Genomic DNA, 25477 nt, shown 5'->3' with positions numbered 1-25477 from the left:
GAAAGAGCTCTGCTGTTATTTGTGTTCTGTGTTGGGTTGTGAGTGTGTGACAAAAAGCCTGGCCTGACAATCTTATATAGTAATAGTGTAAGGCTTATTACTCGAGATCTACCAGACTCATTTTGCTCATTTTTGTTTTAAACTGAAGCTTGAGCGTAAAATTTTGAAACTTTGAAAAAGTCCAAAGCTCGAGCTTTAATAGTCAAACAGTACGTTTCCGTGCCCTGGTCTGGAGCCTAAAGTGGTCGGGGAACTACAGCTCCCATGTTAGGTCCACACCGCACAAGCATGCAGAGAGAGACAAAACACAAAGGCGGGGATCGAAGGGAGGAGGGCCTTGGGCTTTGCAAGTTGAGCCCACTCTCAGAGCAGCCACAGTGGTGGCAGGAATGGTGGTGTAAGTAGTGTGACTGCTCTGAGGCGGAGGAGGAGGGAAAGAAGTGGTCCTAGGAAAAGCTGGGTTTCAAAATGTGGGGGAAGCCTGAGCCTGAAGAAGTGATAGGTGTGAGGAAGTCAGGGCCAGAAGTCCTTGGTTGCATTGGAGGAAAGTAACCTCCATTCAACTTTTGGAGGATTGACATAGTGGAGTCAAGGAACAGTATGTTTCACCCTCAGACTGCTAGTGACCATGGCGACATGGGTTTTACACTAGTACTTCAGATTCAAACTAACTTTGAAATAGTTATCCATTGTGAACCGCCCAGAGAGTTTTGTGAACCGCCCAGAGAGCTTCGGCTATTGGGCAGTATAAAAATGTAATAAATAAATAAAATGAATAAATATTTGGAAGGAAATCTTGCTTTTGTAAGCAGAGGACGGAGGGAAGGACAGCAGAACTTTTTTTTTTAAAAAAAGGCACAGTTGCATTTTTGGCAGGGTCATAAATTGTGTACATTTTACTTTGTAATTTTACTATTTCACTGAATTTTACTTTGTAATTTCATCATTTCACTGAAGTCAAGAGACAGATATAGAGATGTAAAATTTCCAGAAATTTTGAAGCCATGGAAAAAAACCAAGTTTTTTCCGGGGGTGGAGGAGGTCGGGAAAAAACAGAATTTTTTTGGAAAAATTGAAATAATGCAATATTAGCACTTTTTACAGATTGAAAATGTAATTATGTCCAAGTTGGTTTGGCATAAAAATATTACATTTGGTATATTAAAAGTACAGTGTATTTAAACAATTATTACGAATTTAATTTACTTTTTTACTTTTGTTAAAAAAACTTTTTTTTGGTAACAAATGGAGCTACAAGCACCTCAACTGTTAGGAACACCTGAACTGTAAGGAACCTCTTTGGTTCTGCCAGTTTATGAGGAGCAGGCAAAAAATCAATTTAAAACAACAACAACAGAAAAAGAAACCACCAACATTAGTAACAAAGAAAATTATGTTTCCGCTAGTCCTCCAGTGTCAAGACATAAACCACCCATTCCCATAAAAAGAACTGAGGGGGGAAAAAGGGGGGGGGGACCAAGATTCAATGGATATGCATGAAATTTAATCAGACTCATTTCCTCACCTATAGCTATTACTATTAGTTTCAGTCTCTGCTTCAATGGCAGTGCCCCCTAGAGGCAGAAATGCATCTTGCTATTGCATTTGAGAGTTGTAGTCTCAGTTTGCAACCTAAGACTTGCTTGTCCTTGGTGCACAGACATTGTAATAATCTAATACTGTACAATTTTTAGAAATCATTTGGAGAAGTAAATATCTGAACACCTTGTCTTAAACATTTTATTAATCATGCTAAAACATCCCATAATCTGTTTTTTCTTCATTTTTTTCAATTTTTCCAAATTTTTTGGGGGAAACCGTTTCCCCCCGAATTTTTCCAGTTTTTTTTCTGGGCCTTCACATCTCTAGACAGATATATGAGTTATAAAGCATTAATACTGGTAATCCTGCTGTGAACTTGCATTTTCTTCAATTGATTCCAAGATTTAGCTGTGTGAATAAAGTGCATTACTATGTAATACCAAGATTAACGTAGATGTAAACAAGTAGAGACCTGTGAATTTTCAGCCTCTCACGCTGCAGTTGCATGTCTCACATATACCCTCACAAGTACATTTGCTGGTGGAGGACATCCTTAGCGTTTTCCTCATTGTGGTACATGGTATAACTTCATGGTGTACATCTGCTTTACATGAACCTGCCTAACCTGCCATCATGAGCTGTCTGAGGGTTTCTTCATGAAAATATTTACTTATGGGGAAGCCATTCAGAGTCCCAGGAAACCGTTTTTTGGGAGGACTTCTGCCTGTGGGTGCGGCTGTTCATGCTTCCTAGTGTCATAACGTGAACTTATGTTGAAGTCATCATTTTCAGCCTATTGTAGAAGACAGGAAGTCACAATTCTGGACATCTTTGGGGGCAGGGGCTTTTTTAGATTCAGACTTATTTTTTTTTCTTCAAAAACTCTTTGATGTGAAGTTCAGTGTGACGTGGCTTGAACTTCAGGAAGCACTTGACTTGTCTGCATGATCCTAGCGCCCTTCCTAATAGTATAATGAACACTAATGAAATTCAAACTTCAACCTGGATTTCTTTTACTTCCTCACACTTAGATAAGAGGAAGAAAAATAATAATAACACCTACAGCTCCTGGTTGTACATTAAGCATGTGCAAAATCCAGCCTTCCCCAGCCTGATACTCTCCAGATGTTTTATATTACAAACTTCCATCATCCTTGACCTTGTAGGCATCCAGAAAGCACCAGGTTGGAGAAGGCTGTCCTAGTCCATCTCAGTCAGATGGAGGGTATGTTTACATAGACCATAATATGTTGATGTGTTAATTTGGGATGGTTGTACCCATTAATTAAACTACCCTTTTGGTTTACGTCAATATGTAGAAAACCATAGCATACTGCAGCTGCAACAATTTTGCTCATGTCTGGCTCATGGGGCTAGTTTTTGAACAATTAGAATCATTTGAATCAGCTGTTGTTACCTTGGGGTTTTTTAAGCATTTTTTGGCACCATTATGGGGTATGCTTCAAAGAACCTAAGATGACTGTTTCACTATTGAAGACAGTCCCTTTATTTGGATGACATGACAGAAGTGAATGCTCCTGATCATCTACATAATTTCAGACTCTGTATCTGCTATTTACGCTTTGGGTGTGCCCATGTGCCAGTATATAAAAGCTGAAGGTGAATTACCATGGAATAAGCACTTGTCTAAACAAGCCCTAAGCTGGATGTTTTAGTATATATCAAAGGAAGCACATTACAACTCTACTGAGAGTTTGTCGGTTTCATCTTGACTTATATATAATTTTCCTCCAAATGCCTATAAAAGTGGATTATCATGTGATGGAATTAATTTTGTTCCTGAGCAGCAAATTCTAGATAGTCGTGGCTTTCATTTAAATAATAGGAAGCATCTTAGGACACCCAATTACAATTATGGTCTCTTAATGAAAATTTCAGTCATGTTTATTCTAGACTTTTTATCAAAACTCTAAATCTATCTCATCCTCTTTAACTAAGCATTTGGTATAAAAGAAGATATTGACAGATCTCCCCAATAATATATTACTAGGAACAGAAATTGATTTATTTCTTTTCCATACCCCATGTCTTCACCGTAGGGATGAGTTATTTCGACAGAGCCTGGCAAAACTAAGGGAACAGATAGTTAAAGCCAATACACTAGTGAGGGAAGCAAACTTCTTGGCTGAAGAGATGAGCAAGATAACAGATTATCAGGTCACACTACAAATCCCTGCTGCTAACCTGAGTGCCAATAGGAAGGTAAGAAATTTGATAATTGAAATTATTTTGTATAAGGCTTTGAAAGATGCAAGGTCATATGGGTACAGAAATAGATGAGGTGTGAGTGAGTGAAAGAGAGAGAATGTGGCATTTAAATGAGAGTAGTTATAAGTACAGAATAAATATAGCTTCTCTAATCTTCCTGTCTCAGTAAGCTTCTATAATGCCTGCACACATACAATAGAAACAAGACATTTATACTTGTGCTATCTTGATGTGTCCACTGACAGTTATGATTTTTAGTTGTATTCTGAGTAAATTTTATCTATCTTTTTTTAAGTGTTATAAGCAATATAATAGGGCTAAGGGATGATCCATATATTTTAAACAAAAAGGACAGCAAATGCAATAGAACAGGCAAAATAACCTATTAAATTGCCTGGGTAAACAAAGGTTTTAGAGCTGCATTGAAACAATTGCAGTGTTGGAACTAGTCGCATATCCATGGGGTGAGTATTTCATAGTTGGTGTGCTACAGCCAAGAAGGCTCTCTCCCTTGTTGACACATAATGTGCACAAGGTTCTTGGAGAAGAACCTCCCCTGATGATCTTAAGACATTGGCAAGCTGGTTTAAGAGGAGATATTTCTGCAGATATTTGGGTGCCAAGCTGTTTAGGGCTTTAAAGGTTATACTCTTGAATATAACTTTAAAAACCTAAAATATTTAGTTGTACTATATTTTTAACCATTTAAGTTACTTTGTCTTGTCTTTGTTTAGAGAGGTGCAATAGTAAGTGAACCAGCTATTCAAGTAAGAAGAAAAGGAAAAGGAACTCAAGTGTGGACCATTGAGAAGCTAGAGAACAAATTAATTGACATGAGAGATCTGTATCAAGAATGGAAGGAGAACGTCCATGAGGTACTGAACTACATTTTTTCTGTGTGGCCAAAATGTTTCTCCCTAGTACTTTTTTTTTATAAAAAGAGTCACTTGGATTTGAGGAAGTCCTCTCTGTCAGACTCCACTGCCACATTTAGTTGTATTATTAGCCTGGTCAATTGCCATAGTTTAATGTTCATGTACACGTTTGAAAACAGACTACACTGACTAAGCATAACATTTTTTCTATACTCTCTCCCTTCAAAGCACATCAGCATTGCGTCTTGCTATTTCAAATGAATGGATAAGAACTCCTATCACTCGGGTAGAGGAGTAAGCTTCTGGTCCTCGTAATGGTTAGGTTTCAACACATATAACACAGCAAATAAAGTTCAGTTTTCCAGAACATTCTGCTCTTATGAACTCCAATCCTAGTGTTGTACATCTTGCGGCTGTTTCCCGTAATCTCACATGCTCTGTTTAGATATGTTGTACAGTGATTAATTGGGGGGTTTGAATATGACATTACAGGATGTAGCTCATAATTCTTCCATAGACGTACATCCGTGTTGAATCGTGCCAGGAACGCCATTTTCTTTTTGTGCTCTAACTGCGTGACTAATTCCATTTGGCCAGACTGAAGTGGCACCTAGTGTTGCAACCACCTCTGTGTCTATTATCTTGAGATACCCTCAAGACCAGAGTAAGACTTGGTTAATTGGATGAAATGAACTCAGCTGTGTTCCTGTGGGAACTGTCACCGTCCCCTACAGAGTTTGGGAACGCTGCTTCACTTGGCCTGTGATTGGTTAACTAAGGTCTTCCTTAAGTTGTCAGAGGGTTAAGCATAAGAGGGGGCTTGAAGCTGTTCATTTGTCTTTGTTTTATGCTTCAACTTACTTTTGGGATTGTGATTCTTTGGATCCTGGATTAGGCTCTGTCCTTTTGAAAGACCCATACCTAGGTAACATATAAGGCAGATTTAAGTATTTTTGTTATTTTCTTGCCTGAAGTACTATTTCCAAAGGTTACTCTGATTTTGTATGACTTCTTCTTTTCCCCTTTGTTTCCTTCCAAGTAATCATTTGTACTAAATCCAGAGTCTTCTGCTTGGTTACTTGCTGCTATTTAACATTTTCGGGCTTGTGAGTAGGGTGGGGTGAGTCCCTTGGCTCAGACTCAGATGGAAATAAGGAGTGGTGGCAGCATGTCTTAGTAATTGTTTCGCTCCTGCCTACACTGCAAGGAGGTTGGGCAGCCCCCTTCCTCTCTTCACAAATTGCTATGTTAAATTAAAATTAAACCTGCTTTTAAAATTAAAATTGTCTTTTTTTATTAAAAAAAACAATAGATGAAGAGACTCACTGGAAAAAGAGGTGATCCTTTCTATGAAGCACAAGAAAATCATAATTTAATTGGTGTAGCGAATGTCTTTTTGGAGTGCCTTTTCTGTGATGTCAAACTTCAATATGCAGTGCCAATAATTAGCCAGCAGGGGGAGGTAAGTTTAAGTCCCTGATCCTTATTGTATTTTGCTTGTGAAGGTGAAAATTTCCTATGAAGCATGTGTTAGCAAGGAAGGGGCCATGTTACACACAGAAGAACTGGGGTGTTGCCATTTGGTGTCTGCTCTATCTCTTATTTTCAGTGCGGCTGATTGCAGCCTCTGCTAGGCATGGGTAGGGGGAACGCAAAGCATGTGGCTTTGAAGGAATGAATGACATAGATGACCAATGATTAAACGGTGGTAAAATCACAAAAAGCCTAAGCACAAGAGGAGTTTTATGCCACTAAGATCAACAAAGCAGAGTGGAAAGAAAGAAAGAAAGAAAGAAAGAAAGAAAGAAAGAAAGAAAGAAAGAAAGAAAGAAAGAAAGAAAGGCTGGTGACTGCTAGAAGACTATTCAAAAGAACGATCAGTACCTTCCACTTCATTTCTAAATATGTAAATGTTGGTGACAATTGAGTAAGCAAATTTGACTTAATAGTTATAGAGCTCTGATTCAGGTAAACCTCTGCAGCATTTAGTTTGTTCTGAGCCTGTTTTGAGAATGGTAATATTTAACTTGCAGTTTTTGTATGCATGTTTTTCTTCCATTCAGTTGCTGAAAGTATAGTTATATGTATCTATTTGGATAACTGATGCTATGCATTGCCCCGATGTCTTAAACATTAAATTTTTTTAATGCAGGTTGCAGGGCGTCTGCATGTTGAAGTGATGCGTGTCACTGGTGTTGTCCCAGAACGGGTTGTGGAAGGAGATGACTCTTCTGAAAACTCCAGTGAAAGTGGAAGCTTAGAAACCATGGACAGCAATGGAGAAATTATTCACAGGCCAAAAAAGCTCACCTGCAGGGTTAGGGCAATACAATATATACACTAATATTTAAAGAAGATGAATATTTTAGCAAAACAGTGTTCTAAACTATTCTCATAATTTACTCTACTGCAATAGGAAATGCCTTTGTCACTGGACTGCTGAATTGGCATAAACTTTCAGTGATCTTCATTTGTCTTTAGTGGACCTTGGACAGAAGTTTTAGAAAAACCTTCTATTTGACGAGTAAAGTCAACTAACTTAACCCTCATTGAAAGATGTAAAATGTGTTTTAGTATTGGGGGCTGGATAATTTACAGCAGATTAAGAATATAGTGTTGGCCTACCAGAACACATGTATTGACAGGGATTATTTCTTAGTCAATTGATATTACACTGATTTCTTTAATAAACAATTGATTTATCAATATATGCAATATATTTAATAAAAACATTTTGTAACAATCTGTTTAGAATCAGATATTATTGTAAATACATTAACATACTGAATTTGTTTTGCTATTGTCCAGGTAAAAATTAAAGAAGCAACAGGACTACCACTGAATCTCTCAAACTTTGTCTTTTGTCAATATACCTTTTGGGATCAATGTGAGTCAACTGTTGCAGCACCAGTTGTAGATCCAGATGTGCCTTCACCTCTGAGCAAGGATGCCCAGTTTACAGTGACTTTCTCTCATTGTAGGGTAATTACTCTTTTTGTTGTTGTTGTTTAGAGTGCTATCGACATATATTTGAGCTCATATTGTGTATATTTGACTTCATACTGTACAGTGGCAGAGTTTGGATGTTATGGGGGAACCCTGGTTTATTGTGCCTGAGCAGCATGCTTCGAAATTGCTTGTGCATGCTTCCAAACTGCTCCTACTTAGCTCCTCTTGCAAGCAGAAGTATCTAAACAAACCATGTACCTTCCACCTGTGGTTTATTACATGTGAATTGGGAACTCTGATTTGCCTCTCCCCAGATATGACAGAGTCGTAAGCCAACAGAAAATCATGACTGATTTGTATGGGAAGGGACAAGCCAAAGTTCACACATAACAATAAACAAACCAGGAACAAAAGGTCTGTGATTTTGTTTAGCCACTCCCTCTTGCATGAGGATCCAACCAGGAGTATTTGTGTATCAGTAAACAAAACAAAGCATTACTTAAACTATCTCATATTTTGTTTGGCTTGGATGGATGGACTACTAGATGGAGCTAAAAAGATTTTCAAAAGTTCTTTGTGCAGGGCATATCAGAGAGTCCACTATGAAATTACTGGCTTGGCCTTTAGGCTGTCTGTATGTTGAGCCATTCCATTAATCTCCCAGGCAGGCATCAGGGAAATCAACAACAGATCTCTTATTCACCTTTCTTAAGCCTAAAACCTCCCATGACCTGAATTATCAGACCTCCACGTCCCCAATGCGTAAGTCCATCAGAGTCCTGCAAGTTGTTGTCAACATCAGACACAGGAGTTACGTAACCTGCTTCTGGTAATAAAGACTAGTACTATTTCAATTGTGAATCCCAGTAGAAGGAAGAGGGCAGGCAGAATAAATCAAATGCATAAAACTGATTAAAAGAGCATCTAAAACTGATACAATATTAAAATAACAATCAGAACATCTTAAAATTCTTAGGTTCAAAATTCATCTGGGTAGGCCTGCTGGAAGAGACTAGTCTTTATAGCTGTCTTAATCTCGGAGAAAGTGTTAAGTTGACAAATATCCTCTGGCAGGCTATTGCTTCACTCCTTCAGAGTGTTAAGCTGCTCCCTGTTAGGGAAACTGGGGCCAAGTAAAGGAAATAAATGTATTTATTTTAGAATTTATGTACTTTTTAAAACAAACTTTTTTCAACCCAGCTTATAGTTGATATCATAAAAAGTAAAAGATCAGTATATAATGAATTAAAAACAGTAGGATAAAACTTCTGACCAATAAAAATACCATTAAAAGCAGAGAGAAATATCAGTCATTGTTACACACACATCAGTTAGCAGTGATGGGGCATGTTTCCTGGTCCTTGAAAATTGAGCTCTCTGCTTTTTTAAAATAGGAGGCTGTCATATCAGGTTCAGGTTCATCACAGCAGGTTAAGGCTTAAACACTAAGTATGTTGTATTCATCAACACAAACAATAGATTTTAATTACACATGGGAATGTAATTCAAAGATATAAAATAGAAATCTGGTAAGCATTGCCTGAAATCCTTATGGCACTGCATATGAACTGATTCATAGAATCGCTTCTCTCCATCTAGGAGCTTTTACTGCCCAAGAGAAGATATTAATTCAAAGATCTGTTTTCCCAGTGCCATTTGAGCATGCACTCAATTTTGTCCTTAACCATAGAACAGTTAAAAATCATGCCTTTTAAGTTTTCTGCAGTAAGTATTCCAATTTTCTAGGATTACGTGGTGAACGTAACAGAAGAATTTCTGGAGTTCATTGCAGATGGAGCACTTGCTATTGAAGTATGGGGTCACAGGTGTGCTGGAAATGGCAGTTCCATATGGGAAGTGGATTCCCTTCATGCAAAAAACAGGACCTTGAGAGACAGGTAAACCTATATTGTATCAACCTTGTGGCGATGTGGCCCCATAACAAACGGCACATTCATCAGGAAAGAAGGAGAAAATGCAGCACATCTGCTGGGGATGAGTGAAAGGATAGAAAGAGGATGATGCATTTGAGAGTGAAATATACGACACAGGTGGAAAAGCATGCCCATGTGAGAGAATACACTAGTGTGGCAAGGCAGGGGAATTGGAAGAAAGAAGAGATTTTCTCATAGTCTGCTAATTGGGTAGCCTGGGGGCAGGGAGAGTTTGGTCTACATTAGAATTTACCAGCTTGCAGACCTGTGGTACTGAGTAAAAGAAATGCTTCTAGAATTTTCCCATTGAGGTGTGGAGAAGCGTGTTCATACAAAACACATTGCTTCTTGGATTATCCCTAGGTGGAGTGAAGTAACACGTCGGATAGAAATGTGGGTTTCAATTCAAGAACTGAATGAAATGGGAGATTATACAGCTGTGGAGCTTCACCAGGCAAAGGATGTAAACACAGGAGGAATTTTCCAGCTTAGACAGGTACAATGGAGTTTCTCCTCTCAGAAAAGAATACTAAACGTGTTACTAAATGTTCACTTTATTTTACTTTTTCTCCCCTTACCCCTGCTTTATATGATCAGGGTCATTCTCGTAGAGTTCAAGTGACAGTTAAACCAGTGCAGCATTCAGGAACATTGCCACTTATGGTAGAAGCCATTCTGTCTGTCTCCATTGGCTGTGTGACTGCCAGATCAACCAAATTGCAACGAGGCTTGGACAGTTACCAGGTAGGATAACTGGCTTTAAAGTATTAAGTTATTATGGTGATGTGCAGTTTTGTTGTTGTTTCAGTTCTTAAGGATACATTGTCTGACATTTGTATGTATACTGTAAGCAATACATATAAATAGTTTCCTCAAGGGTTACTAGCTGTAACAACTAAATGAGATCTTCATGTTTGAGTCAGTATCCATTTGGGTGCCAGATGCAGGGGACAAATGGGTGGTCAACACTGGCTTCAAGCCCTACTTGTGATCTTCAAGACACATATGTCTGGCCATTGTGAGAAACAGAATGCTGGATAGATAGATAGATCTTGGGTGGAACTAGATAGTATGGAAAAAAAGTGTGCCTGACACCAAAAGCAACAGCACTATGTCTCTTAATTCTTTCTGTTCTTGGCCCAGTAAACCTCAGTGGTCTGGTTCAGATGGTCATGGTTTAGGTTATTGTAAAGTAATCGCATGCCTCAGGCTTATGTGCTGCCTCTTCTCCAACAGCTGTGGAGGAGAGTGAAAGTTTCCATTTTCACTTAGAACAGACTACAGTTATGTATTACATACAAACTCTAGGAACTGCAGATAGTTCTAACTAAAGTTACTTTAAAAATAAAAATAAAAATGAGTTTTTTTCCTGGTTTATTTTCACTAACTTTAGTTAGGACAAAACATAGTCCACAGAAATTTGTACACAATGCAGAACTGCACTTAGTTTTAAAACGAAAATGGAAGCTTTCTCTCTTGTGTAAAGAGGAGAGGGGAGAGGGAGTGCGCAAGCCAGAGGCTCACCATGGCTTGTTCGCTGTCATCTGAATGATAGTTTACATGATCATCTGATCCAGGCCAGTTTAGGATGTCACATAATCAAATGTGATAGTTTCCCCCTCTCTAATCATTGGCTGATGTTTGCAGGGGTGGGAAATTCTTAATGCAGGTATGTCATTTCACATATTGAAATTTACTAGACATGAAGAGGGAAGGAAGAGTTGCAGGTTGCTGTTGTCAATGGCAACCATATATTATCCATATTATATGTTCTACCACATCAGTCCTTATGATGTGAGCCTCAGATTTAACAAATACAGGTAAACTCTCATCAGGAGTAAGAACTACAGCACATGATCATACTAAGTTTTTGAGTTGCATGTGAGGCTGTTGTGAAAAGGGCAAATGCCATTTTGAGTTACTTTAACAAAAGTCTGACCTAACTCACAGGATTGTTGTGAGGATAAAATGGGTGGAGGGGAGAGCCATCTTTGCGACCTTGAATTCTTCGGAGGAAAGGCAGGATATGAATGTAATTCTGCCTTTTTACCTGAAGGTGCACTTCTAACCCATGTTTCTGTGACTTACTTATGAGTATATTGTGAGGTAATGTTACTATCCTTCCTAGGATTCTATATATATCAGGCAAAAATCTATACTAAAGTAAAAAGAACATCAAGTCAAAGTTCAGATTAATCAGATTTGGAAAACTTCTAAAGCAAATGATTTTGTGTTCATCATTAAACATTTTGTTCAAACTAATACAAAGTAGATCAGCTCCATGAAATGATTGTGCTCTGATCTGGCTATGGTCCAGACATAGATCACTTTGCTGGACTTGTGTTGTACAAGATTAAAAAAACAAACACCCACGTGCATCTAGTCCTTCGGGTTGTGTACATAAAACCACTTATTCACTCTCGAACAAGTATGTCTGGAAAGACCTGAATTCAAGTCTCCCCACCACCCACAATATGCGATCATTGCATTTCTACTGTTGTAAACAAGGATCTGTACATTGAAGGCATAATGATTAAGATTCCCTTCTTACATAACTAGTGGTGGTCCTCATGTGGTGGGAAGAACAGGTGGGCCCTTCACTGCTCAGGTATCACTCCAAGAATGTGTGAACTAGGAGCTTCCTGCTAATGTCTGATTACATGTAGGTCCTATTTCTGTCTGCCTTAAGTACAAGGGAATGTAATTTGCACTAACAAGGCCTTGGCATGATCAGGCATTAGCATAGAATGGGGGTGTAGAACCTTAGGTCTCAGGATGAAATCCAACCCTCCAGGGTTTCACCAAATGCCATCCTCCCTTTCCTCCAACCAATGATAGTTGGGTGTTTTCCTGACTTTTGTGCAGTTTTTCCTCCATTTTTTTTCTTTCCTTTTTTATTGTGAAGGTTAACAAAACAGAATAAAAAATAAATTGAAAAAGAAAAACAAAGAAACGTTACATACATATGAATATCATCAATCATCAGATATACCATTCATAAAAAGGGGGGGGGGAGTTATGCATAGGTTTCAAGAAAAGCAGATCAAATGTCCATGTACTTATCCACTTGCAAGTAGTGTCTATAAAACACCTGCTCAGATGTTGATAAGGTTAAGTGCTCAGTCCACTGCATTATAGGAGGTGAGCATTTATCCTTCCAGTGTGGTAGTATTTTAGCTGCCATAAGGCCTCTGTACTAAAAGACAGAAATGCCTGTTAAGGGTTTTAAGTTACAATATGCAAGTAGCTTTGGCCTTCGGTTCCACCCACCACAGGAATGGAAGCTCCCCAGCTTCTCAAAAATGAAATTCAGTCCTCAGGCTGAAAGAGGTTCTGCACCTCTGGCATAGCAGCCCTGGCTCACCTCTTCTTTGCAGTGAATGATAGAAGGGAGAGGCGCCAGTCTGCTCCCTTTCTCTTCAACATACTTGTGGGCCTCTGAGGCGAAGTTTGGTGGCTTCTTAAAATAATCTAATTTGTGTCTGTGTTACATTTGTGTATGCTTTTATTTGGGGAGGGGGTGCCAGCAAGAAAAATGCATGTTCTGTGTATTTCTAAAGTTTATTTTTTTCTACCAGAGAGGAGATGATGATGATGGTGATATGGATAGTTATCAGGTATTGCTGCTGTCAAATCACATGGCATGGGGCACAGCTAATGCTAATTGTCATCAACTCTAAAGAGTTTCTAGGGGAAAAAAATATAGCACATGCAAAAGTAACCTTTGAAGTTCTCTCTGCCTTAAAAGGCCTCTGTTGATTAATAGCATAAGACATAAGACATTTAACTTACATTTGATTGTACAGTATGGCATCCCTAGCCACTGATATGTCATTGGTGATTTGATTGATTTGATAACTGAAAATATTTTAACCCCTCTTTTCCAGTTAAAATGCCCAACGTGGCTTGTAACATAATTAAAGCTTATTTCTTTCTTTCTTTCTTTATTACATTTATATACCGCCCCATAGCCAAAGCTCTCTGGGCGGTTTACAAAATAATAAAGCAACATTAATAATAAAACAAATGCAGGTGAAAAGACAACAGATAACATTTGCCAAGGGATTAAAAACTATCAACCAACCTCTGAGGCCTGTATTAATTCGCCATCAAGGAAGGGGCAAAACAGGCTTCCCAGGAAAGGAAGTTCAGTAAGCCGAGGCACAACAGAGAAGGGCTATCCTGCCTGACTCAGCCAAACATAACTCAGATGTTGGTGTGATGCGAAGGAGAGCCAGTAGACATGAGTTACACAGCAGAAGGAGTCATACAAAAACCTTAAAACTTTTTAATATATGACTATATTACCTTTTCAGTCTTGCATGAAAACTTAATGGGTTATTGCATTCTGAATTCATTATAAATGTCATTAAATCACTTGTATTGTTAAAGTTTTTTTAAAAAAAAATAGTCCTGTAAACTTTGCTTCCCAAATGACAATAGCTTTAATAATTAATAAGGCTCCCCAATTTGAAAGTGGGGTTAAAGTAAGAAGCAGCAAAACTAGCAGTACTATAAATTTAGGCATCCCCTCCAAGTAGCTTAGTAATTTGTGCAGTTGTTCCGGAAACCTAAAGCTCAAACTACATATGATCCATGTTTAAACCCAGATTTCTCCCAATCATGTGGAAAGAGTAGGAGGGGGGTCCAATTTATGGGACTCATGGCTGAGAACTGAATTCATGGTCTTGCGCCACTTCCTGCAACTCTTCTCCCCAAGCATGCCTCCCGGATTTGGGGGCATGTCCAGTATGAAGCCTAGATGAGAGAAAAGTGGCTTCAAGAGAAAGACTGTGCAAGGAGTTAAGCCTGCTGATGAGGACCCCCGATTCCCTGTTTTCTGTATGATTGGGCTGATCCAGGTTTAAATACAGTTTGGCTGCTGTCAAAAGTAGTTTGAGCCTAAATTAGCTACTAATTTGCTTCAAGCTGATCATGGCGCTTCCTGATAATGTGTTATGGAGAATGGATCAAACATTTCTATAATGTCAGTCAGCATGATTGCATGATGTTTGCATGGGGATGATTTAGTCGCACTGGTAGCTCAGTATGATGGAAGGTTTAAGGGTATTTATGTCGATATCTGCATAATCTTCTTCACTTCCATATGCTACTAAATAGTTCTTTGGCCACTGCATTATTTTCTGCTTAGACCTAAATCACAAATTTACAAAGGATGAAATAGACAAATTGTTCTAACTGTGGAACAGTTGATGCAACTCCAGCTTTTCTTTCTTTTTGCTATTTGCAAGTTGGGCAAGCTTACCTTCTTGGTTGATGTACTGTTTTATCTAATATAAATGAAACGTTTACACTGCACTATATCAGTAATCAAGACTATTCAATAACCTTTTCCAATCAAAGCTGAAAATTGCACAAAATTAAATATGTGTGTTATAGTTCAGGGTATGTTTTATGTTCAGAAAATATGCTCTCTTTTAAATAGGAGGAAGACTTAAACTGTGTGAGAGAGAGGTGGTCAGAAGCACTAATAAAACGCAGAGAATACCTAGATGAGCAGATTAAAAAAATCAGCAATAAACAAGGTTTGTGGTCCTTGTGGTTTAATTTCCTTTTTGAGAACTTTGTGTCTTGTTCGTTTGTTTTAAAAATGAAGAGTGCTATCCTAGCATATTACATTTTTTAAAAACAAACAAACTAGTTGTATTTGAAAATTAACTAATCTTAGAAGAAACTCTTAATGAGACAACCATTGAGATGTTCAGCTCAAAATGAAAACTGGGTATAAGTTCTCATTGGCTTCAGTAGATCTCATTTGCATCCATTGTAAATTAAAGACATTTTGTTACTCTGAAATATTGAGCAAAATGTAGCTTATGGATCTAGCATGCTAAATTTCTCCTTCTGTCCATTCTAACTTACATTATAGAGAAAACGGAAGATGATATAGAAAGAGAAGCACGGCTTGTAGAACAATGGGTGGGACTAACAGAAGAGAGAAATGCTGTACTGGTCCCAGCACCAGACAGTGGGATCCCAGGCGCTCCTGCAAATTGGTAGGTGGAGAGAAAGCATTACAACTTACTTTCAAAATACCTTCAGATGAGTATTATATGTAGTTAACTAGATGATAAAGATTTGAGGGAAATGTAAGCTGTACTACAGTGCTTGGTGTGAGCATGTTAAACATGTTGAATTTTATATCTCTTTATGACCTGGTTTACATATAATGGCAACCCATCAGTTAATCTATGAGTGGGAGAGAGTGAGCGCACTGCTTCCCACACCTGCACCACTTCCGCCTTGACCCAGAATCGGCTCCTTCATAAGTTCTTGACCATGACATCTGAACCCAAATTGATGGGTTGTTTAGGGGCTAAACAAGCCAGTGGTTAACCCATGGAAGGAAGTGTATCCATTCATCCTTATCCAAGCATATTCAAAGTTATGTTAGCAAAATGTGGTCTTGCGCCTACGAGTTTGGAAGCAAAATGTGCCCCATCCCAAAATATGGTAGCAGTTTCTGCAAATAATGTGGACAGCCCAGGTATGCGAACATATATTAGTTAAATTAAAACAAAATGTTATTGAAAACTTAAATGGCCCAACAATTATCTATTCTCAGTAATTTCCAGGACCAACAGAATGCTCAGGACAGTTGGATCACAGAACGTTGAATTTCTGAGTTGAAATAGAGAGAAAATGGAGTGGAGAGGAAATTGTTATGCTTTTGTGAAAATTCTGTTTAGAGAGACCCATAGCCTGGGTTGTTGTTTTTTGTTTTCTAAACCTTCCCTCCTCCTCCCCTCCCTCCTCCCTGTCCCCACTATAGAGCAATAAGGTACTTGAGTTCACGGCTCACAACTAGCCCCAAACCCATTTAGTGTAAAACAGCGTAAGAGGAGAAAGTTTCAGGAGGTTGGGAAAGCAAAAAAGTTCTCCCCTCCTCAAACCTTTGCTTGAACCCTGGAATAGAAAGATTCCTGTGAGTGGCTGAGGATGCACTGCAACATTTTATTGTGGGTGCCCTCTTGTCAATCTCTAGTACTGATACAAGTTTGAATTCCTCTTTTTTAAAAAAATGGCTTGAGTTTTCCATTAAATTATTTATGCATGTCTATGGCTTATTATATTGATTGGGATGCTTCCTTACTGTTAGGATCCCACCTTCTGGAATGGAAACACACATTCCTGTACTTTTCCTTGATTTGAATGGTAAGTTGCAGCTTGCCAAGACAGTGGAAGTAAGAATTCATATTGCAGTTCTAGTGCTGTGTGGGAAGTATAGAAAATTTGTGTTGGGCATCTAAAGTGTCTTCTAGAAAATTCAGTTGTTGCTTATTGAATATGTTGAGAGAAACCCATGTCTTGGGCAGTATAGTTCTTCCATAATGTAAAAAGACACATTCTTAAACACCTTCATTAAAACATCCAAAATGCTATTTTAGAAAAAAATAATATTTCCATGTTATTGGATTTTGGGTGACAAATCATATTAAGTTGATACATACAAATGTAAACGTGACAAATTAAGGTAAGTCTCACAAAAAGCAAAATTAACTGTGTTGGCCCAAATAAAAATTCCAAAATCCGTATTAGGACAATACCTTTATTAAGCCAACACAAAGGACACAGACTAAAGTACAAGCTTTTGAATCCCCTAGAACTGGGGTGACCATGTGGAAAGGAGGACAGGGCTCCTGCATATTTAACAGCTGTGATAAAGAGGAATTTCCCCCAGGTGCTGCACGCATACAAATGACACCTGCTGAAATTCCCTTTTCTGTACAACTGTTAATGCTACAGGAGCCCTGTCCTCCTTTCCATATGGTCACCCTATCTAGAACGCTTCCTCAGTAAACGTGAGGGGAGGGAGGGGGAAAGTTTTAACTATGTTGAAGCCACTGTGTCTCCATTTAGCTAGTCTTAAGATGCAATCTGGGAGGCAGTTGCAGCTACTCACATTAGGTTCTTCCATGGGCTGTGATGGTTTCACAGCAGTCCTATGGAATGCCCCTAGAGCTGCTGGGATAAAAGAAAGAAAGAATGGCTGTCCCCCCCCCCCCCCCAGTGTTGTTGTTTTTTTAAAAAAAGATGCAGGCAATAGGTATTGTCATTCCATCTAAAATATTGTTTTAGAAGTCTATGATGTCTATGTAATATGTTTAAGATTAGGTTTCAAATTTATTTTACTAAATGCTATGGCAGAAAGTATTCTTTAAGGCTAGAACTTACTGTCTTGTAACTTTTTGTTTGTTAGCTGATGACCTCAGTGCCAATGAACAGCTTATAGGTCCACATGCATCAGGAGTTAATTCAATATTACCAAAGGAGCATGGAAGTCAATTCTTTTATCTGCCAATCATAAAACACAGTAAGGATGAGGTAAATTACTAACAAGCTACCCTGGACTGCAGATTTATGGTTCCTGTGTTCTTACTGTTTGTCTTTCATTGATTTATTTCATTTGTATTCATATTTAATACATTTAATGCTGCATCAGCTCTTTCAAATGTTTTGGTATGCCCTCCTAACACAGTGGTCTTTGAATAGGTTTAAGTTATGCATGATTGAGAGACTTATGTTCCTAAGAATAATTAAAAAAAAATCATTTCATGGGTAAAGAGTTAAAAAAGAAGTCTGACTCGAATGGTTTCCTCCCAGTTGCTCAGCTCTCATTCTTCTGGCTCTTCTTTTGTCTTTTGTCTTGCTTGCCTATGGTTTTTCTGCCTCAGATGTAACAACATTAACACTTCGTTAAAAATCAAGTCACCAGCATTTTGCTGGGGGTGGGGGCATCATAAGAAAGCTATTGTTTTCATGTCCTGCTTGTGGGCTTCCCAGAGGCATGTGGTTGGCCATTGTTGGGAAACAGGATGCTAGAGTAGATGCGCCTTTGGTCTGATCCAGTTGGGCTCCTTGGATGTCTCTTTAATAAAAAGTACTATGACTCATTTCACCTTTCCTTACTTAAGAACAGAGACTAAATAGCTTCTCCCGCTAATCGTTAGAGGGGCAACCACAGGTCTCTGGGAAAACTACAAGCAGGACATGAAAAGTTAGTCATTTGAATGGTTCTAATCTTCGCATAATTAATTCTGGGTCCAACTCATTGTATCCAAATCAGAAAATATTCTTTATTAATGGGATTAATGGGTTTTACATGCAGGTAGCTAGCTTTTTACTTTTGAAAAAACAGTCTCCAGCTGCCAAGTTTAAATAACTGGAGCTGCTTTGTTTGGGTTGGTGTGGAGTTGCTTTTGGGAAAGAAAATATGAGCACTTCTGCCTGTTTCAGAGTCTTCTCCTGGACTGTTAGAGGGCTCACTATACATTCCATCCCCATGGGGAAATGATGTGCTTTAAGATTTGCAGATTAGCATCTTCCTTCTTTCATTAGTGGGGTATTAATTGTTTAGGTGTTTCTGCATTTCAGATCTACATTTAAGCAAAAACTTTCCTTTTTCATATTCTACCAAATTCTGCCCTTAGGTTTCAGCCACTGCTTCCTGGGATTCATCTGTGCATGATTCAGTGCACTTGAATAGGGTAACACCTCAGAATGAGAGAATCTACTTGATTGTGAAGATTACAGTCCAGCTCAGCCATCCTGCTGCAATGGAACTGGTGTTACGTAAAAGGATTGCCACCAATATATACAATAAACAGGTACTGGATGCATTTCATGCAATTTAAACCTGCTTTCAACTTGATGCATCCTGCTTTTGCTGTATTTTGTTTCAATTTTATCATCTTAATGCTTTGAAGAAAAATATCTGTAATAATAAAGGAGGATGTGTGTTTGTTTTTTTAGCACTATAGTGCCAAGGCTGTGAAACCTAGGCTCCTGAATTTGACATGCCTGCTAAGAGGACCCTAGGGGTGTGCACCTTGGGGTTATTTCCTTTTTAAAATGCATTAATTAATTTAAATGTGTTGGTGTGGTTGAAGCCTGCAGTTACTAGGAGCAGAATTCCAAACCATTACATCGCTTTGCAGTCAATATAGTTTGAAGGCTAAGGGACAGAGTTATATGGCTGGCCCCTTCCTTTTTCTGTAGGTCAGCCTCCCTTTCAGGGGAATTGACAGATAAATTGTTTATATCATGCCTAGTGGTGCATAGTTAAAGCAATGGTATTCCCCGTAGTAACCTATGGCTGCGAGAGCTGGACCATAAGGAAGGCTGAGCGAAGGAAGATAGATGCTTTTGAACTGTGGTGTTGGAGGAAAATTCTTAGAATGCCTTGGACTGCAAGAAGATCAAACCAGTCCATACTCCAGGAAATAAAGCCAGACTGCTCACTTGAGGGAATGGTATTAAAGGCAACACTGAAGTACTTTGGCCACATAATGAGAAGACAGGATACCCTGGAGAAGAGGCTGATGCTAGGGAAAGTGGAAGGCAAAAGGAAGAGGGGCCGACCAAGGGCAAGATGGATGGATGATATTCTGGAGGTGACAGACTTGACCTTGGGGGAGCTAGGGGGAGCTAGGGGTGGCAACGGCCGACAGAAAGCCCTGGCGTGGGCTGGTCCATGAAGTCACGAAGAGTCGGAAGCGACTGAACGAATAAACAACAAAAAAGTGATGTCAGCGGGCATATCTTTATTCAGAGAAGACCAAATCTGACAGTTGCAGAGGTTTGCTTACAGCCTTCATTGTATCAACATAAGGGCTCTTCCCACCCATGGGAAGCTGGGTCTGTTCACTAGTTAATAAACTAAGCTAGGTTGAGTGTTGATGCAGTGAAGAAAAGGGCAACTAAAATGATCAAGGTGTTGGAGCATCTTCCCTATGAGGGAAGGTTTAGCTTGGAAAAAAGGAGGCTTAGGGCGAGACATGATAGAAGTGTACAAAATTATGTGTAGTGTGGAGAATGTTGATAGGCAGACATTTCCCCCTCTCGCATAATACTAGAGTCCGAGGTCATCCCATGAAGCTGATTGGTGGGAGATTCAGGAAGAGAAAAGGAAGTATTTCTTCACATAGTGCCTAGTTAAAATATGGCATAGTTAAACTATGGAATTCGCTTCCACAAGATGTAAGTGATGAGCACCAATTTGGATGGCTTTAAAAGGGGGTTAAGTAAATTCCTGGAGGAGAAGGCTATCAATGACTACTAGTCTTGATGGCTCTGTCCTACCTTCAGTAGCAGTGACACTAAGCCTATGTACACCATTTGCTGGGGAACATGGGTGGGAGGGTGCTGTTGCACTTGTGTCCTGCTTGTGCGTTCCTGATCAACAGCTGGTTGGCCACTGTGTGAACAGAGTGCTGGACTAGGTGGACCCTTGGTCTCATCCAGCATGGCTCTTCCTATGTTCTAATGCTCCTGTATGTTCATCTGTAGTCTGCACAATTGTTCTTGATCTGTCAGATATTAGTCAGTATTTCATCTGAACTGTTAACTTTGACCCTTTCTTCCCACCGTGTTTATGGGCATAAGATTTGACTATAAAAACATGTCAAGTCAAATGTTTACTTACACTTTAGCGCCCTCCTGTAGTTCCATGGGCCATTTTAATATGTTTCTTTCCTTGAATCTTCTAACTGAATATAAGATACAGTAATTTTAGAACAAGTGATTGCTGCTATGTTAAAGAGGTGTAAGTGTTACCTTTTTTGGTAAAGCCACATGTGCCTGTTATGGCACATGAAATCTTATTGGCCAATTGCAACTTCCCGTCCCATGTATATTTTTCTTTTATTTATTATAGTTGAATCCTGTTCCTTCAAAAGTTCAAAACAGTTTACATGCAACTCGCAGTGGCTCTAGGCAGTTATTGGATTCATGCCTGTTTAGGTTTTGTAGTGCTACAATATAGAGCTACTGATTCACATGCAGTTAAAGGGACAGATGTGTGCTGATCCCACATAAAAGAAAATTCATAGTTTTCCTACGAAGTGGACCTGGGAGAAATTGCTTGTCTTGTTTAATATTCTTTACAAGAGGCTGTTGATAAATGAGTTCTGTTTAAGAGAGATCCATTGCAAATGTAATTGAGTTGTGAATTGATTTTTTAAAAAAATTTTATTAAACAATATATAACAACAAAACAGCAAATAAAAAATCACTTGTTACATAAACATAAAATTACCTTAATATCATATATTCAAATTTTGCCTATTAAACATATTTATGCTAAACATAACAGTGCTCCCCCCACCTCGGGATCTCATTCCTGTTTCCAAAAACTCATAGTTTCTTCTGTTGGTGGTTTCCCACTTCCTTTAGAAAATACAAACTCCAGGAACTTTTTCCATATTCCCTTAAAATCATTCGTTTTTACTATACCTCTTTTCATTTTAATATTACATGTCAATTTATCATTTATAGCAATGTCCCACACTTCTTTATACCATTCTTCAATACAATAGTCTCCTTGCATCTTCCAGTTCCTGGCTACAATCAGCCGTTGTGAATTGATTTTGAAATCAATTGCATTCTTAGAATTGAATACAAAAGGGTATTTCAAAAATAGCTGGTTTTGTACCATGTTTAGAACTTATTTGGTCACACTATTTACCATGTAATACTGCATTTAAAAAATGGTTTTGATTTTTTTTTTCTAGAGTTTTACCCAGAGTCTCAAACGAAGAATATCCCTGAAGAATATATGGTATGCTTGTGGTGTGACCTATGAAATAGTGTCAAATATACCAAAGGTAAATTCTACATTATTTCTATCAAGAAGTTAAAACAAATGGGAAAGTCAGGGTAGAGGAGAACTCTGCAAACTGCTTCTGCAGACTACTGCTTGAGACATTTTGAAGTGAGTTCTGTATCAGGAAAAACTGAGTAATGTGTTTCAGTCCAGTTATGTCGTTTTTAAACATATATGGTTTGCATTTTAGGCCACAGAAGAAATTGAGGATCGGGAAACACTGGCTCTGATGGCAGCCAGGAATGAAAATGAGGGTACATCTGATGGTGAAACATATATAGAGAAGTATACACGTGGAGTGTTACAGGTGGAAAATATTTTGAGCCTTGAACGATTAAGGCAGGTAAGTACAAAGGGAGTTTCAAGGCTGCTTTGGTATAGTTCTAAAACTATGGCCATTAGGGATGTCTTATTTCATTCCCTTTAATATTAGTTGGCTGGAAGACACCATTGATAGGAACTTGCTTCGGGGTGTGATTTTGATATAATGTTCCATCCTTGATCTGTCTTCAGAGACACTATATAACATTGCCTAAAACCTGACTATGCAAAAGTACAAATGAGTACTATGTATGAGTGTACCTTTAATATCATTTTTAATTGGAGTTTTAGGTTGAAGTCCTGGGAGTAAATTCCATTGAGCTCAGTGGGACTTACTTCTGAGTAGATATGCATTGGATTGCCTAGATCTGTCACTGGCAGTATATTCCAATTATCTCTTTCTGTCTTAACACAGGCAGTCACAGTCAAAGAAGCTCTTTCTACTAAAACGCGACACATACAGAGGAGTATTAGCACACCAAATGTTCACAATGTAAGATGCTCTTTCAGGATTACAAACTCATATTACTAAAAATGTTAAGGTTGCAGACAAAGCTGTATCAACTCTGATACTGGAAAAATGGGGAAGGGGCATATTTACAAATATGTAATAGGATGTTACGATCAAGTCAAGCAGTACATTCCTGTTTGCCATAAATATCAATCTACAGTTAAGGCATGAAGAGGATGAAATAATTAGTTGTAAAGCATTAGGAAGAGATTTTTCTCCCTAAGAAAAGTCGATAGATCAAATTGCTTTTTGCAATATAAGCTGCCCAGTGGATATCTGTTCACTGAAATAAATAATAAAATTATATACATTTTATAAAATAATGAAAATGTGGAATATAATTTTTCAGAGTTAATTTAAGTGTACTTTTCTTTCCGAAATGTAGGATAAGTCCTGAAAATTCCATTGTCATGCTTCAGTTTCTTGTATTCTGAACCTTCAAATGCAGATTATGCTTAGTGGTAGGTGAAGAGGCTGTGGTTCTCCTGTGGAGCCAAAACATCTGCTTAGCATGTTATCATTCATTGGCTCATACCTATTCATTGTTGTGTTTTAGGTTTCCTCCAGTCGATTAGATCTTTCTGGCTGTGATGAAGATAAGGTATGGACTTTCAGAAAAGTGAATTGAAAAGTGTTGGAAAATGTACTAGGATAGAAATGCCTCTTCCTTAATCTTTGCTACAAGAAAGCCTTAACTATTGTTTTGAGTCTTATATTATTAACAATTAGGAAAATAATTGCAATTCGTTGAATCAGCAGTCTAGAATTTGGCACAACATTACTGACTGGAAAGAGTCAGGGTAATTTTTGTTTAACTCACCAATGTTTCTTTTTTATAACGGTATATGTAGACTTTTAAGTTATTACTCTTGGGTGGCAGAGAGGATGGCATAATGATTTGTCAGGATAGTTACAGTGTAGATTTAATCCTTTACAAAATCTCCTAGGATTTTCCTGATTTCACTATGAGATAGTAGAGATTACTGGATGTTTTTGTAATAGATTTTGACTGAATAAGGCTGCAGTCCTAATAAACACTTCCTACAGTCAAGCCCAAATGAAGATAATGGAACTTAATTCAGTGTGAATTTGCAGAGAATTGTACAGCAGTAATTCAGGAAAGCATTGATAATTAGAATATGTATATGGGTGGGAGAAAACTGACTACTCTGAAAAAAATGGAACTCTTAAAATATTAATATTTAGTTTGCAACTTAATTTTTCCCTTGTTCTTTTCTGGATGTTAGGTTTGGTCAGAAGGTCATCTAGATGTATTAGATGGTTCTTCCAGTTATCAAGATGTGTCTTGTTATGGTACTTTACCCAGGGATTCACCTCGCAGAAATAAAGATGCTGGTGGTAAGATCTTATTTTGTTTCATTTAGTTAGGTCAATAAATGCAGTTATTAAAATAATGAAAATTGGATGAATTGTAAAAAGGGCATTTTCCTTTGTTTTACTGCCTTTAAACTTTTGGTGTATTTGCACATGTGTACAGCACTCAGTCCAACCTTGTACAGTGTTTTTATGTGCTAGCAATAGTTATTTCTTTAACTCTGTGACCAGAACTTAAGGTACTCTATTTGTGAAGAGTGGCTTCCCGGGTTTCCCTTACTAATCTGGACATGAAGCTATTTTCATAAAAGTATATTACCTAGGGCGACCACATGAAAAAGGAGGACAGGGCTCCTATATCTTTAACAGTTACATTGAAAAGGGGATTTCAGCTGGTGTCATTTGTATGCATGCAGCACTTGGTGAAATTCCCTCTTCGTCACAACCGTTAAATCTGCAGGAGCCCTGCTCTCTTTTGTATCTGGTTACTCTAGTACAGCTCCTGTAGTTTTAACAGTTGTGATGAAGAGGGAATTTCACCAGGTGCTGCATGCATTCAAATGACACCTGCTGAAATTCCCTTTTCTATGCAACTGTTAAAGATACACAAGCCCAGTCCTCCTTTTCATGTGGTCACTCTACCAACCAATCTTGACCAGGCTTTTTCATTAAGAAGAATTGTTATTGAATATATTTCTTATAGAGAAACAGACAAAAATAGCATTAGAATTGTACCACTGGGTACTTCTACAAAAATATGATGTCTGTTAATTTTGAGATATCAACAGCTAATGTTTGGCCCTTTGAACGGGAGTTACTGTGAGGAAGAACCTTATAGTTTTATATCTTATTTTATATCTTATTTCATTTCATTTTTGATTATTTATTTTAATCCGCTTAATAACAAAAGTTCTCTGTGCAGATTATATAAAGCTTAGTGCATAGGAACTTCCCTTTTCTTTGAAATTCTTGTTTGTGAGCTAACTGATCAAACAGCTATTTGGTCTTTTAAACGACCATGAACATTGGTTTGTGATGGTGCTTGTTCCCATGTAATGGTTTGGATCAGTAACTTACAGATTGCAGATTGCAAAACAGTGGGTCACTGGACCTGCACTAGATCCTTTAAGAATATATAGATTCCCTGTTGCATCCC

At 38.2% G+C, this 25477-nt stretch overlaps 1 protein-coding gene across 6 annotated transcripts in view; it reads left to right on the top strand.

Moving 5' to 3' along the window:
* Positions 1 to 25477, top strand: part of KIF13A (kinesin family member 13A) — an 85822-nt gene that overhangs the window by 48725 nt on the left and 11620 nt on the right. For 4 of the 6 annotated variants that reach the window (XM_063130425.1, XM_063130424.1, XM_063130422.1 and 1 more), the window contains exons 18-36: positions 3603 to 3765; positions 4506 to 4646; positions 5959 to 6108; positions 6799 to 6963; positions 7455 to 7628; positions 9342 to 9493; positions 9893 to 10025; positions 10127 to 10273; positions 13108 to 13146; positions 14976 to 15075; positions 15420 to 15546; positions 16650 to 16705; positions 17751 to 17875; positions 18982 to 19158; positions 22063 to 22155; positions 22345 to 22497; positions 22891 to 22968; positions 23543 to 23587; positions 24234 to 24345. In XM_063130425.1, coding sequence (XP_062986495.1) covers positions 3603 to 3765; positions 4506 to 4646; positions 5959 to 6108; positions 6799 to 6963; positions 7455 to 7628; positions 9342 to 9493; positions 9893 to 10025; positions 10127 to 10273; positions 13108 to 13146; positions 14976 to 15075; positions 15420 to 15546; positions 16650 to 16705; positions 17751 to 17875; positions 18982 to 19158; positions 22063 to 22155; positions 22345 to 22497; positions 22891 to 22968; positions 23543 to 23587; positions 24234 to 24345 — 2330 coding nt within the window. The remainder of the gene's footprint in view (positions 1 to 3602; positions 3766 to 4505; positions 4647 to 5958; positions 6109 to 6798; positions 6964 to 7454; positions 7629 to 9341; positions 9494 to 9892; positions 10026 to 10126; positions 10274 to 13107; positions 13147 to 14975; positions 15076 to 15419; positions 15547 to 16649; positions 16706 to 17750; positions 17876 to 18981; positions 19159 to 22062; positions 22156 to 22344; positions 22498 to 22890; positions 22969 to 23542; positions 23588 to 24233; positions 24346 to 25477) is intronic. The other 2 variants (XM_063130427.1, XM_063130423.1) reach the window with 1 other exon arrangement.

This window comes from Elgaria multicarinata, chromosome 7, assembly GCF_023053635.1.
Source record: "Elgaria multicarinata webbii isolate HBS135686 ecotype San Diego chromosome 7, rElgMul1.1.pri, whole genome shotgun sequence".
NCBI classification, from domain to species: domain Eukaryota; kingdom Metazoa; phylum Chordata; class Lepidosauria; order Squamata; family Anguidae; genus Elgaria; species Elgaria multicarinata.
The sequence above is the reverse complement of the archived record's forward strand: the minus strand, read 5'-3'. Positions and strand labels throughout refer to the sequence as shown.